This window comes from Gopherus evgoodei, chromosome 4 (assembly GCF_007399415.2).
Source record: "Gopherus evgoodei ecotype Sinaloan lineage chromosome 4, rGopEvg1_v1.p, whole genome shotgun sequence".
Classification (NCBI taxonomy): Eukaryota; Metazoa; Chordata; order Testudines; family Testudinidae; genus Gopherus; species Gopherus evgoodei.
Window position 1 is genome coordinate 137,613,225 of NC_044325.1, and position 14,834 is coordinate 137,628,058.

Genomic DNA, 14,834 nt, shown 5'->3' on the forward strand with positions numbered 1-14,834 from the left:
CCGCTCCAGAGGTTATTCACCTCCCTGCTCCCAGGGCTTGGGGGAGCAGCCAGGTCCTCTTCTCCCACTCCCTAGGTGTGGTGTTGCAGGAAAAGAGAGGGGAGTAGCTGTGAAACACTTTATCTAGGGCCAGAGCCTTGTTTTAATACGTGTACAGCGCCCAGCCCATTGGAGCACTGATCTCGACTGGCGGCTCGGGGCATTGCTGCAAAATGAATAACCATGAATTGGCCAAGCTGACTGCAGGGCAGCAAAGGCGCCAAAAAGGAAAGGTGACGTTTAGAAATATTTCCCTTCCAGCAATCGCAGGCCCTGCTAGTAATCTGCACAGTGCATGAGTTTAAGTACCTTTGACTTTAAGGCTCTTGGGGGGGAGGATTTGGCCCCCGGCACTTCAATGAAACATTTCCAAGCTCACCCACAATTGTCTGAAATCGCCCTTATTCCAGCAGTTACAAATTCAGCACTTGTATCACACTGCACATCACTGCCCCTGTCATGGACTATACCCCGTTGCGCTGGGTGCTGTACAAACCGAACAAAAAGACAATCCTTACCCACCAAGAGCTTACCGTCTAAATCAGGGGTTCTCAAACGGGGGGTTGGGACCCCTCAGGGGGTTGCAAGGTCATTACATGGGGGGTCAGGAGCTGTCAACCTCCACCTCAAACCCTGCTTGCCTCCAGCATTTATAATGGTGTTAATTATATTAAACAGTATGTTTAACTTATTTGGGGGGGGGGGTCGCACTCAGAGGCTTGCGATGTGAAAGGGGTCACCAGTAAAAAAGTTTTGAGACCCACTGATCTAAATGACAGGCTTGCTTTCTCTGCTGTGTTACTTAACAGATGCGCTGAACGTGACGACTGATAGAACAGAAGTCACCAGGTGGCACTGTTACATGCACTCAGTTCTTTTTCTTTGCAGGAGAAGGATTTCGGTTTGGAAGATAGTGCTGTGGTGTAGTTTGTTTGGGGGTGTAGAGGTGGACTTATTTTTTCAGCAGGAGCTGTGGCAAGCAACAAGAACGCTTGCGCTCTGACATCATCTCCCAGAATGGAGTAGGGGCCTGCTAACAGGTCTTGGGAGGCTGGCTGAGAGTTCTGGCAGAGAGGATTGCTGGGGTGCTGTTTGTGGGCACCTCTGGGCTAAGGCTGGAGTATAGAGGGTAAATAAATTGCACTTAAAATATACTCAGGTTCTACCTCACCAATTTGTCCTCCAGTAGGAAGTTGGCCTGACATCTGGTACTGCTTGGCACGGGGGAGACCTTATTTTAAAGGTGGTGTGTTTCAGCCCATTTTTCATGATAATTTCTACACACACACACACGCTCGCTCTCTCTCTCTCTCCACTGAAGTGCCACAAACATTAGACTCAGCAGCCTCCCCTCAACCCACACACGAATCAGTGGGATCCATCCCATCCCTGTAACCTCCAAATATACCAAAGACTCTGGTTCCCCCACAGCAGGGAGGAAAGATCCATCCCCTGAATGCCTCCCTCCAAAGGCTACATGGGCCTCCCCAGCGAAATACTGTAACGCCAGCCTGTAGTGACACACCTCAGAAATTGGTTTTATGTAAGCAGGGCCCAAAACACCCGTATAACAGCACCATGAGGAAGTTACAATGATTTGGTGCCAGCTTTTGATCGCTTTTATATTTAACCTTAACTTTGAAGGGCCTGGTCTGTGTAGTGGTTAGGGGGCAGATGGTTTTTACTTTGTCTGCTCTCGCTGGGTTCAGAGCTGCTAGGGCAGCGTCTGCTACATCTTCGTAGAGCAGCTGTAAGCTTGGCCCAGTGCTCCCTGCAAGCCGTGCTGGGAGAGGCATGTTTGCAGTTCAAACAGGAGAGAAGAGCACAGGCCCACGCCCTGAAGGAAGAATGGCTCCCCTTTAGCATTTCAAAGCCAGCTGTAGATGAAGTGTGTGCATTTTCTAGTCATGAGTGAGTAGCTCACCCCTGCAGTTAGTATTTATAGGTACAGCAGCCCTGGTAGGATACAATGGCCCAACCCATGAGGTACCGTAATGAAACATGCCTTACTTCAGCACACTCAGTTTAAAGGGGATAGGAGGTAATTTACCACTTCTTTCTCTCTCTCTCTCTCACACACACACACACACACACACACACAAAACTTGCGATTTGGAGCATTATCTTTCCACTCCCTTTGCCTTTACAGAGGCTCTGGACCTGGACTCTGTGCCATATAGATACGTGTTTATGGCTCTGCCAACTGCTCCAGCGAAGACGGGCAAGGCGGATCATTTCATACTTTATTGAAGGCTGGGACACAGCCACTGTTGATCCTGTCCCCTAGGGGATGAAATGGACTGCACGGGACAAGCAAACTCAGTTCATGCTCACAATCAATTGCCTTGTGCACAGACTTCTCATCAGACCCCCTGGCAAGAGCAGGGGTTGTTTTAATAACCTTTTTCTCATGGCATGAGAGGGACAGGAGAGTCTGTCCTGGATCCCAGTAACTTTCAGTGGTGAGACACTAGCCTTAGATGTCCCACCATCAGAAATACAGGCCAGGCTGGGCTCCTTAAGTATATGTGAGTGGAGTGATGCCTGGACTGTCTGGACATACACAGGCCTTCCAGGTGGAGGCTGAGGGGAGAGAGCTTCCCAGCTTTATAAGACAAGAGCTAGTTCTGCTCAAGCTAGCATGCTAAATCTAGCAGTGTAACCAGCAGTCACACAGTCGGCAGCTTGGCCAAGCCCCCCAGCACAAACCCAGCCAGGCCCCCTGCGTACATTCAGGCAGGTGTTTAGTGCACTTGCACAAGCAGAACTAGCCCATGTCTCCTGAGCCTGGGAACCACGCTCCCATGTGAAGTGTGAACATACATAAGAACGGCCATATTGGGTCAGACCAAAGGTCCATCTAGCCCAGTATCCTGTCTTCCAACAGTGGCCAATGCCAGGTGCCCTAGAAGGAATGAACATAACAGGGAATCCTCAAGTGATCCATCCCCCGTCATCCACTCCCAGCCTCTGGCAAACAGAGGCTAGAGACACCCTCCCTCTCATCCTGGCTAATAGCCATTGATAGACCTATCCCCCAGGAATGTATCTAGTTCTTTTTTGAACCCTTAGGTGTCTTGGTCTTCACAACATCCGTGGCAAAGAATTCCACAGGTTGACGGCCCATTGTGTGAAGAAACACTTCCTTTTGTTTGTTTTAAACCTCCGGCCTATTAATTTCCTTTGGTGACTCCTGCTTCTTGTGGTCTGAGGAATAAATAACACTTCCTTATTTACTTTCTCCAGAACAGTCATGACTGTATAGACCATCAGATCCTCCCTTAGTCAACTCTTTTCCAAGCTGAGAAATCCCCCTTTTATTAATCTCTCCTTATATGGAAGCTGTTCTATACCCCTCAGAATTTTTGTTGCCCTTCTCTGAACCTTTTCCAATATATCTTTTTTGAGATGGGGCATCCACATTTGTACACAGTGTTCCAGATGTGAGCACACCATGGATTGTGTGTGTACACACACACACACACTCTCTCTCTCTCTCTCTATCCCATTCCTAATGATTCCCAACATTCTTTTTTGACTGCCGCTGCACATTGAGCAGAGAACTATACACAACACCTCCAAGACCTTTCTTGAGTGGTAACAACTAATATTAGACCCCATTGTTTTATGTGTATCCCTGGGATTATGTTTTCCAATGTGTATTACTTTGGAAGGTGGGTAAAGCAGAAGGGAAAGCAGAGACTCCTCCCTGCCCCCACCTCCCCGCCTTACATCCCCCTTTGACAGCAGCCCTGCCACTCTGCTCAAGTGCTGGGCTCCAGGGTAGTTAGGGGCCACTTACCCTAGCTCATTACTTGCCATGGGTGCTAGCAACAGCCTGGTTCTTGGTAGGAAGGAGACAGAGGAGGGAATGAAGAGCCAGCATTGTCGGTTTGTGAAGAAGAGACTTGGCCTATTAGTTTTTAAAGCTGATTTTTATTTCATGGTCTCCATCTTCTGAAAGAGTTAAAAGGTTTGGTAAGTATGTGCACAGGCAGCTTCACAACCAGGCAGCAACACTTCCAGCTCCCACGGAGCCGGGGCTCCCTGCTTACACCATGAAACCTCCGAGACAGATGCCTGTATCAATAAAAAAAGCCAAACACCCCCACCCACTAATCCCAGACTGCTCCCCCTTTTAAGCCTGCTATGGATGCCTGGCAGCACTGCAATCAATACTAGAGCAACCTGCCAAGACGCAGACACTGCCTGCTGCTGTGGCCAATAGCACTGCTCAACCGACTCTCCTTCACGACAGAGCAGCCTCAGCAGCAAGCACGCTCTGCCTCTGACCACAACACCGAGACTGCAGGACCACCACGAAACCTGGCGTACAGCCTACTCCTACAACAAGACAGCTGAGAGACCATAGGACTGGGGACACCACCAGATCCCAGGCTGGGAAGCCATGGTGGTGAGGAACCCGTGGAGATAGAGAGAGGTGCCGTTTCGGAGGGGAGGGAGGGAAGTGGAAAAGTGACGCGATGTGTCAGCTGTCAGTCCCATCAGCCCCAGAATGGATGAAAGAGCAGCATGGCAATGGTAACTGCATCCCACCACCATGTGGAATGGGAGAGCTTCCCACTGTCGGCGCTTCATTCTCCCAGCTTGTGCAGAGTGGTTTTGGTCACTAGAAGTCCTGCCAGACACACAACTAGACAAATTTTAAAAAGTCAATTGTTTTCCCCCACCCCCCTCCCCCAAAAGACATAGGTTCACAAGCCATGGAGTGACCCCGATTCCATTGAGTCAAGCCCGGACCAGTGGAATTTCTAGTCCGAGTCACTGGAATCCAAGAGGAAAATCTCATGGCAGTAGTCTGGATCGTCGATATCCCCCCGCAGCAGCGCAAAGGTGAGAGCCCATTGGAACAAGCACACGTCATCGTCGTCCTCCTCAGAGCTCTCAGAGGGAGAGGGATTGAATGCCTGCAACAGGACAACAACAACAACATGCTTATCCCTTAGCCCAGCTGGGGAAGATGAGAACCGACTCCACCCCCTGCAAGGTATGGCCACACGTGTGGTATTTCCTATTCACCAGCCAGGACTTGGACGGAGGTTTTATCTCCCACAGATCTGCCCTGGGGAACTAGGGTTTCCTGACAGCCACTAGCAGGAGACAGACATCGTGGTGTTGAGGGAGGACCAGCCAGGAAAGATTAACCGTAAGGAGCAACAGCCAAGAGCTGCTCACCCACCCATCCCCCTGGTAAGGAGGCTGCCGCTTCCTCAGGGCACGTGCAGCAGTTGCTTTGCTGCACGCAGGACTGGCCTCCAAGCGCTCAGTGGCTGGACAGTCACGGCTGGATCAGGGGATCCAGCTAAGTACTGAGTCGCATTGACTTCAGTGGAAGTGAGCGGGTGCTGGAAGTTGGGCACATGCCTAAGGATCTTGCTGAATCAGGGCCCCAGAGCAAAACCTCGGTAGCACCATTGGTTTATGTTTTAACTAGAACATAATGCTAGCCTGGCGGGATTCAGCGTCTCCCCCCGACCCCACGCTGGCGAGTGCCAACAGCTGTCAACTTAGGAGAGATTCAAGCTGCTTTTGCTTACCACCGGGCCTGTCCCACGTGGACGTCTCTGTCGAGGGGGCCGCACCCTGGCCGGGACCTCATGAAGGTAGATGCACTCCGATTTAAAGGGACAGCGGCCACGGCCGCGGGCAAAGAACTTGCATCTTATTTTCCTAGGAGAGTTAGAGTTATGTTAAACTCAGATGGAAATTCAGGGGTGAATTCTTCCTGCACGTACCTGCCAACACTAGACCCAGAGAGCCAGCCTCTCACCCTTCTAGCAAGGGCCATCCCTGTAAGGGAGCACTTTGAACAGCAAAGCCCATCACACAAACCCCATCCTAGCAAGCGGAAGAGCCAGCCACCTACCCTGTCCGCGCCTTGAAGGTTTCTATCAGCTTCTCCTTCTCGTCCGTGTCAGAGATCCAGTATTTGTGGGGGATGAAGTAGCTGGACGTGACCCGACACTCGGGGCAGGCCCTGTGGGCAAAGACACGGTGTGCATGGGCCATTTGCGGCCAACAGGAGTGAATGAGAGGGTGGGGCAGAGGAGGGGGTTCCGCCAGTCTGGCAGAGCACCAGCTCCAGGGATCAGCGACTCCAGGCCAACCCCTCAGCAGTTAACACTGCTACCTCCTTCTAGACCAGTGGTTCCCAAACTGGGATTCGTGAAATGTTACAGGGGGACTTGGGAAAAAGAGTCCCTAATGGTGGACAGAGCTGTCCCTAGGGACCCTGGGCTGCGCAGGGCCTGGAGCCCCTGGACTTCCAAGAGCTAAGCAGATCAAAGCAAGAATATCTATCACACTGAGGAGATGGAAATGTCAAGACTCCTTATAAGAAATGGAAAGGGAGGTGGATTTTGTTTTGCTGTTTTTAAATTATGAAGAACAAGTTTAAGCTTTGTTGTAACGTGTGTTGTTTGCTTGGACTGCTCAAGACCCGAATGCTTGTGTAGGAGGAACTCTTTTAGTTGGCTTCTTAAATCCCTTCCTGCGGTTTCACATCTGATACTCCTTGATGAAACACAGGAGCCTTGTCTTCTAACAGGCTTATTCTAAGCGATACAAGCTACGAAGATCTTGGAAGAGCGTTGCCATTTTCACAATGTAATAAAAATACCGTAATCGTACTTGATCACCGCGTTCTGGAACTCTCGGCTCTTGCGCCACTTGCGGATGCAGCCGACGCAGTAGGCGTGGCTGCAGTTGGGGAGGATGCCGAATATGCGCTCCTCAGGCAAGGCCTTCTCATAGACCTTGTCCATACAGATGCCGCACACCACGTCCTCGCTCCGCAGCTCCCCCACCGAAGCAGCAGCTGCTCCCAGCCCACCAGCTGCCTGCATGGAGCAATATAGTCAGTGAGCACTCAGAGACAGAGCCCTCTTCCTTCCACAGAGCTGTGCTGCCTCATCTTCCCCAGGCTGGGCTCCTCAGTAAAACCCGGTGCTCAGCTCTGGGCTGGCTGAATAGCCACCCTGCTTTGCAGAGGGCCAGCATCTCAGCTCTGGACATGGGAAGAGCCGGTGTTCTGCAGACCCCTGCCAGGCAACAAACAGGCCCATAGACAGAGGAGGGGGAGGATCGCACCGGCTTTGCTTTACAGAAACAACTGCTCGCAGCCATCTACTGTAGGGTGTCTGGGGGAGGACTCACAGGAAGGATGGTCCTAGTGTATTAGCCTATTCAAGAGACCTGGGATCAATTCCCTGCTTTGCCACAGACTCCCCGGGTGACTTTGGGGCAAGACACTTAGCCTCTCGGTGCCTCAGTTCTCCATCTGTGAAATGGGGACAATAGCAGTGCCCGGCCTGACAGGGATTGGGAGGATAAATGCATTAAGGATGGAGAGGTGCTCAGATGCCATGGTGACGGGGGCCAGGTAAGCACAATAGACAGACACTGTAAGAGCATCCCGTTGAGAATGTCTGAATAGCAATATATTCTCCCCCACCCCGAGAGTCTCACCCACCTCTAGGGTTTGAGGTGCCGGGACAATCGCCTTGTTAGATGCAGCCTCTGGTGCCAAGGAAGTTCTCTGCAATCTCAGATCCCATGGTCGGGACCCTGACCAGCAACACAACAGTTAGTATGAGATGCATTTTCACAGGGCAAAGGGCCTTCCACAAAAGCACAGCCAATCTGCCCCTTGGGGCAGGATCCTGGCTCCATATATCATCTCCCCAATGGGACCCATCAAGAGCTGCCTGAGCAAATGCAACCTTCTCCAAGCAGGAGGACTAGTCAGCTGGAAGAAACGTAAGGTGCATTGGACAGAAGCACTCCCCACCCACGCTAGAGCGCCGTACGGCACGCCCACCCAGCCAGTCCCAGCCTCCCTCTCAACACTGTTAACATGCCAGCAGCACTTACCACGCTGGACCTGCCTGGGGACAAACTCTCTGCCGACGGCCCCGTTTGGGGGATACGTGGGGATAGGGACCGTCTCTTTATCTTCCTCTTCCTCCTCGAACTCTGTGCTCAGCTGTCTGAAGTTCAGTTGCAGCTGTGTCATACTAGGGACAGAGGGCTCTGACCCACGCCTGGCTCCTCCCCAGCTCCCAGCTGCTGCTTCTGGCCGGACAGCTGGCTCCGAGCCCCGACGGCTCAGCGATAAGGCAGGCTGTGAGCCGCATCTGCTCCAAGCAGGGGCTGGAGGGTCTTGGATGTGCTGGTAGCTGGAGGAGTCAAAGGTTACAGGCTACACAGGGAGGCCCAGGGATGAGAAACATTCCTAACGGTTAGGTCACTGGATCACCCCTTTCCGCTCAGAATCTCATGCCACTGCAGTGTCCGAAGCTTTGCCAAGACAGAGACACACCAGGGAACAGCTCATCTCAGCTGTAGCCATGACAACGGAGATTTTCAGAACAAGTCTAAAGGATTTAGACATCTCTTCCATTAAAGTTCATGGCAGCGGTGTCTAAAGCCCCTCCACTGCTTTGGAAGTCTCCGGCTACATCTACCCTACAAAGCCTATGCTCGCACAACCTTAGTGTACACGCCACATATGCCAGCAGATTTTTTTGTCTGTGTAGGCACACCGTCTCCCCGAACCACATTAGCACTTTTCTGGGGGTTTTATCAGCATAGCTTCAGCACCAGGAAGTGTTTGTTTCCCCCATGTCCCCACTCGACAAAGACCTAGACTGGCACGGCTAAGCACCTCAACCTAGGCCTTCCAGCAGTTGACAAGCTACAATCTCCAAGCTCTGGCTCACTACAGTGGTCTTGCACCTCTTGGCTGCGAATGTTTCTACATCTACAGCAGCAGAAGTGGACCCTGTATTCCTCTGCCCATGCAGCTCCCCTGGGGAAACAGGGCTCAGGCGTTTTCCCGCCCATCTTACCTAACCAAATCTCCAGCCTATCGGAGAATTATGGTTTCCATTTTAGACTAGGCTCTAGAGATTCCATCCCTACCTCCCACCCCACTGCTTTAGACCAGGGCTGGGCAAACTGGGGCCTGATGCAGCCCACGGGCCGTAGAGTCTGGACCATGACAAAAAAAATAAATAGTAATTGACTGCCCCGGTCTAGGGTATTTCTAAGGGGTCCATCACCTTGGTCTCTAGCCCAGATCTGCAGCATCCCAGGCAACGTCCTTACCTACAACGGTCTCCATAGCCGCAGAACCCATTCTGGAAATACCTGCAGATCTGAGCTGACTTCCGGTCATGTGAGAACCGGCAATTCTGACCCCATCTGCAGGCTCCACGGGCAAAGTTCCTGCAGGAAGAACAGAATCCATACGGACTCACAGGCTGCCACCTCTCCACCATCTCTCCGGCTGCACACCAGCTTCCTATGGACCTCAATGGATACAGTTCCCACTAGTCCACCTGCTCATCCTGACACTCCCTTACTTCCCAGGAGTTCAGCACCTTCCCCCAGCTCAGCCCACTAACCAGGGAGGCTGCTCAAACTATAGGTCGTTTCCTGGGGGGGGGAGAAATGATTGCTCAGCGGAGGCCACACTGGCAGCAAGATTGACTCTGTTGGTCTTCATTTCAGCCTTGTGAGATGCCCTAGTGTTGGGCAGCAAATGCCAGGCTCTCATGCCATGGGGGAGCGGAGCGGCTCCCCCGTTCTGCCGTTCTGCACACATCAGCGAAGCTCGAACATGGTGCTGGGATTTGTAAGGGAGCCGACAGGGACTGGGCACCCAATTCCCATTGTAATTCAGTAGAATTTGAGCACTTAACTCCCCTGGGCTCCCATGAGACGCCCAGCCTTGGAGCCTGCTGCACAGTCTGGGGTGCATTGAGGAGAAGCCCATGGGTGAGGGCCCAGCAGGGGTGAGAGAACAGGGCCAGCAGCCACCACTAGTGAGATGCAGAAGGCTGGGACAGCAGCTCAGCTCAGGAGCACTGGAAACCCAGAGGGTGGACATGTCCCATAGGGACATCACATAGCCTGGGGAAAAGAGCTATGGTACAGCAGCCTGACTGATCTGGGTGTGCGGTTACATGCCATGACTGACAGCAAGCAGAGGCATTCCCCAGCCTACAGCCCATCTCAACGCACACAGAGAGCACTGTGTGTGCTGAGAACCCACTGCCAACCAAACCTGGGTAGAGGAAGACGGCTAGGGAGTCAGAGAGCCCCCAGAGGAAGAGCAGGGGACAGGTGGAAACCTGCAGGGGCGCTGGAGAAAGGCCACTGCCCAGCAGATCTGATTCAGGGAGCAGAAGCATGGCCAGGCTGGGTAGGGCGACCAGACAGCAAGTGTGAAAAATCAGGTCGGGGGAGTAATCAGATCCAATATAAGAAAAAGACCCCAAAATCAGAACTGTCCCTATGAAATCGGTACATCTGGTCACCCTAAGGCTGGGTGAGGCAGCAGGGGAACCCCACAAGAGCATTTTCCCATGGAGAGTCCCAGTCTCACACATGCTTACTCCAGTAACAAGAGCATTAAGGTATCAGGAGAGCTGGGAATGCACATGATAAGCATTTGGGGAAGGTGTAACATGGAGCTTTGATCATTTTAAAAAATCAGCAGCCGGTCAGACCTCCCCCAGGGATGAGCCCCTCTCAGGTGGGGAGCAAGGAACGCCGAAGTTTCAGAGAAGCACTCCAGGAAGTTTGGCTGTTAAACAAGTTCAGGAAACAAGGTGGTGGTTGTTTTTTCTTTTTTTTTTTACCCGTGATTGGCTTGAAGATGGAGCTATTTACGACACCATCCAGAGAGCCTGATGCAAAGCTAGGTTGTGCCTGAAATTAGCACAAGAAGTTTCACTACAAAGGGAAGTCAGGTCAGTGGGGAAACCCAAAGGGGAGGAAAAGCAGACGCAGCAGTTGCTGTAGGTTTTGCTGCCTCTGCAGAATCAGCTTGTAAGATCCAGGGTCCTGGCCTTTGCCACTCCAGGCAACCAGAGGATCCCTCCAGGGCTGCAAAGAGCCTGCCCCAGCCAGACAATGGTGGCTCTGCCCACAGGCCCCTTTCATCTCTCCCCACGAGGTGTTACCTTCAGAGCCTGTATGGGGGCCATTTCAGAGCAGCCATCCAGGAGAATCGCCTGCTGCCCACTCCCGCCCCATAGCACAAAAAGGGGATCGGGGAGAGCAGTTTGCAGCCCTCCCTCCACACCCGGGCGTTTGTCTGGGTGGGGCTGCAGGGGCAGTACCGCAAACCTTCCTGGGCCCTAAGACCCAGCTCAGGGATCGCTCTCTGCCCCTGCAGAGCTGACCTGCGGCCACCCCCTTCCCCAAACCCTACCTGCACAGGACCCTGGAGCAGGGGCCCCTGTTTGGCTGACCCCCTCCAGCTGCAACCAGCGAGCCAGGCTCCATCCTCGCCCAAACACAGAATCAAAGTGCCTCTTCCCCTCCCCCACACCCCCCTCCAGAGCTCTTTATGGAAGGGGAGGGGTTTAAACCAGCCTTCCCCAAGGCCTAGCCCACTGGCAAGACAGAGAGGTTAGGACACACCCAGCTGCCCACTAGTTTGGAGTAAAGAATGTTCCCCACCCACCTACCCCTCCACTGATCAGCTACCTGCGGTAGGTGCACAGGACGGAGCCAATGGGCGAGCGCGCAAGGCTTAACCCCTTCGTTGCTGTGCTTGGAGAGGTTGGAACTTGGTTTATGTTGATTCAAACTAGTGCAGCCAGAGCCAGCCCAGAGGGAAAGACCGCCTCATCTCAGGCATTGCAGACAGCTGGTACATACAATCAATGCTTGCAGAAAGCAGGATGGTCTCCCCGCGGCCCCATCCAACATGTTATTGATGTCCCTGTAAAAATAGATCCTTGTAAAACCAAAGCCTGCAGAGTCTATTAGTACCTCAAACTGCAACTGACACCGAGACCAGGGCCATGGATGTCTAGCCCTCTTGACACTGGCATTAAAGGGAGACAAAAAAGGACTGAAAAAATAATTGATGTCCCAGCGGACGTGTGTGAAATAGACATAAACAGACTGAGGAGCCCGGGCCGGTCCAAGAACAGCATCCAACCAAAAAGTTGGACAGAATGGAACGAAGACAGAATCTTCTGCTGAGCAACCATGGGTGTCCCCATCCTGGCAGGGGATGCTGATCCTGAGGCATCATCACAGGGTGGTCTTGTGGCTAAAGCACTGGGCTGGGAGTCAGGAGCTCTAAGTTCCATTTCTGCCTTGACCACAGATACCTTACTCTGACTGAGGGCAAATCACTTGGGCCCAGCTCCTCAAAGGAATTTAGGTTCCTAACTTCCAGTGAAATCCATCAGTGGGAGCCTAAATATATTTGAGGAGCTGGGTCTTAATCTCTCATATTTCTTTTGTCTGTTTAGGCAGTAAGCTCTTTGGGGCAGGAACACCCTGTATGTACAGCACCTAGCACTCTTGGCCTCTATACAGTAATAAAACCCCAGGGCTGGGTAGGAGTGAGGTGGTGCATACTCCAAGTGTCTTACAATGGTTTCATAGAATACAGAATATCAAGGCTGGAAGAGACCTCAGGAGGTCACCTAGTCCAACCCGCTGCTCAAAGCAGGACCAATCCCCAGATTTTTACCCCAGTTCTCTAAATGGCCCCCTCAAGGGCTGAACTCACAACCCTAGGTTTAACAGGCCAGTGCTCAAACCACTGAGCTATCCCTCCCCCCAGTTTTGGCTGGATGCTGTTCTCAGACTAGCCTGCAAGTCTTTGCTGCCTAATCTGGGCAGGGACTCCGTGACAGTGTCTATTGGGTGGGGAGAGAGGCAGGTTGGACTGAAATAAACTGAAAGCATTTCAATGGGGCTACGGCTACAGAAGAAAGTTTACAGCAGAGGAGCTGCAGCTGCACCACTGTACGCTCTCTAACGTAATCACTGTAAACCGGGAAAGAGCTCTCCCGTTGGCTTAACTACTCCAGCCCCAGAAGCTCTCCTGCCAACACAGCACTGTTCACACCGGCGCTTCGCTTAGGTCAGTGTAACTTGCGTCATTCAGGGAGGCTTTTTCACATGTAGACAGAGCCTGAGTTTCAGTTTCACTGATATGAAGCCCTGGAATTTTCAAAAAGACTGAGGAGTACTTGTGGCACCTTAGAGACTAACAAATTTATTTGGGCATAAGCTTTCGTGGGCTAAAACCCACTTCATGGGATGCATGCAATGGAAAATACAGTAGAAAAATATATATACACAGAGAACATGAAAAAAATGGTTGTTGCAATACCAGCTATGAGACAAATCAATGAAAGTGGGCTATTATCAGCAGAAGAAAAAAAACCTTTGGAGTTGTTGGGTCTAAACTTTTGGTGAACTTTGGAGAGCCAAAACACACCCAGACTGGCTGTCTCTGGATAATCCTTCCTGAACCCTTTTGAACAAAACACTGACCTGCAAACTACTCATGACACCCCCTTTCTCAAGTAGCCATTAGCCTTTATCTCTATGCATTTACTTGTTAACTTGCTTTTCCTGTAAAATCTTGATTATGCATGACCATTATCTTTTGTTAATCACTTTGTTTACTTCTGTGTATAAATATTGATGCTCACCCCTAATAAAGGGGCCACACTTAATCTAAAGCTTTTAGAGCTAAGGATAGTGTGAGCCCGTTGATCAACGCATTGGTGTCTGGTCTCTGACAGAACTGTGTGCCCCATACCAACTCCGCACGAACTTGGGTGCTGGAGAGGTGAGTGAGGACTTGCTTTATTTACCTAACAGAGTGATAATCAGGATGGCTCATTTCCAACAGTTGACAAGAAGGTGTGAGTAATAGGGTGACCAGCTGTCCCGATTTTATAGAGACAGTCCTGATTTTTGGGTCTTTTTCTTATATAGGCTCCTATTACCCCCCCCCCCCCCGATTTTTCACATTTGCTGTCTGGTCACCCTAGTAACAATAAGGGAAAAATTAGCATGGGGAAATAGTTTTACTTTGTGTAAAGACCCATCCACTCCCAGTCTTTATTCAAGCCTAATTTAATGGTGTCCGGTTTGCAAATTAATTCCAATTCAGCAGTTTCTCATTGGAGCGTGTTTCTGAAGTTTTTTTGTTGGAGTATTTTCCACTGCATGCATCCAATGAAGTGGGTTTTAATCCACGAAAGCTTATGCCCAAATAAATGTGTTAGTCTCTAAGGTGCCACAAGTACTCCTCGGTCTTTTTGCTGATACAGACTAACACGGTCACCACTCTGAAACCTGGAATTTTCAACAGCACAAAGGAAGGGGCTACATAGAGCAGAGTTCTAGCCCCTGCCACTTCCTGCTTCACACCTTTTCTGCACACAAAGCAGAGTAAATGCAAGGAAATGGGATAATGGCTTCCAGGGACAGACCAGTGAAGAACACTCGGCTCTGTCCTTTTCTCTGCTCCGTTCTGTAATCTGTTAGCAGCTGCCCTTGGGCCCCAGCTGTCCTGACCATTATAGTTCTATCTCCCCAAACCCTTTCAGATCAGACTTGCTATTTGTCCCCATTTATTTATGTAGGCATAAAACCCTGTGGCTTGAGGGGCGGGGGGTAAGAGGATGGCTACTAGTCTGTGAAGGGAATAGCCCAGGTCTGGCACAAAGCAAAACATGACACAACACCTTGCATTACAATCTGTGCATTCTCAGCAATGCCCTCAGATTCTTGCATCGTATCACAGGCATGACTGTGTGTATTAAAATGAAGCTAGGCACATTGTATGTGTATCCCTGAAGCTGCAGCCTGGTAGGACCCATGCACTTTATTCCTGCCTGTTTGCTACTACTGAAAATTAGCCAGGCCCTAGTTCAGCAAACCCTTAGGCCCAGATCCTCCAAGGTCGTTAGGTGCCTAACGCCCATTGATTTCAGTGAGCG

The 14,834-nt window shown here is 51.3% G+C and overlaps 2 protein-coding genes across 2 annotated transcripts in view; both read right to left on the reverse strand.

Annotated features, from left to right (window-relative positions):
- Positions 1-3,955: 3,955 nt before the first annotated feature.
- Positions 3,956-11,526, reverse strand: LOC115650836 (probable E3 ubiquitin-protein ligase makorin-2). The gene is made up of 8 exons (XM_030561294.1): positions 11,282-11,526; positions 9,169-9,288; positions 7,933-8,237; positions 7,532-7,626; positions 6,691-6,899; positions 5,927-6,037; positions 5,598-5,730; positions 3,956-4,967 (listed from the first exon to the last, which is right to left on the reverse strand). The coding sequence occupies exons 1-8, from the start codon at positions 11,353-11,355 to the stop codon at positions 4,812-4,814; spliced, it is 1,203 nt and encodes a 400-aa protein (XP_030417154.1). The 5' UTR covers positions 11,356-11,526; the 3' UTR covers positions 3,956-4,811.
- Positions 11,527-11,565: 39 nt separating this feature from the next.
- The window catches only part of PPARD (peroxisome proliferator activated receptor delta), a 51,143-nt gene continuing 47,874 nt past the window's right edge, over positions 11,566-14,834 (reverse strand). The window contains exon 8 of the transcript XR_004000230.1: positions 11,566-11,797. The gene's annotated coding sequence lies outside the window, so the exon portion shown is untranslated. The remainder of the gene's footprint in view (positions 11,798-14,834) is intronic.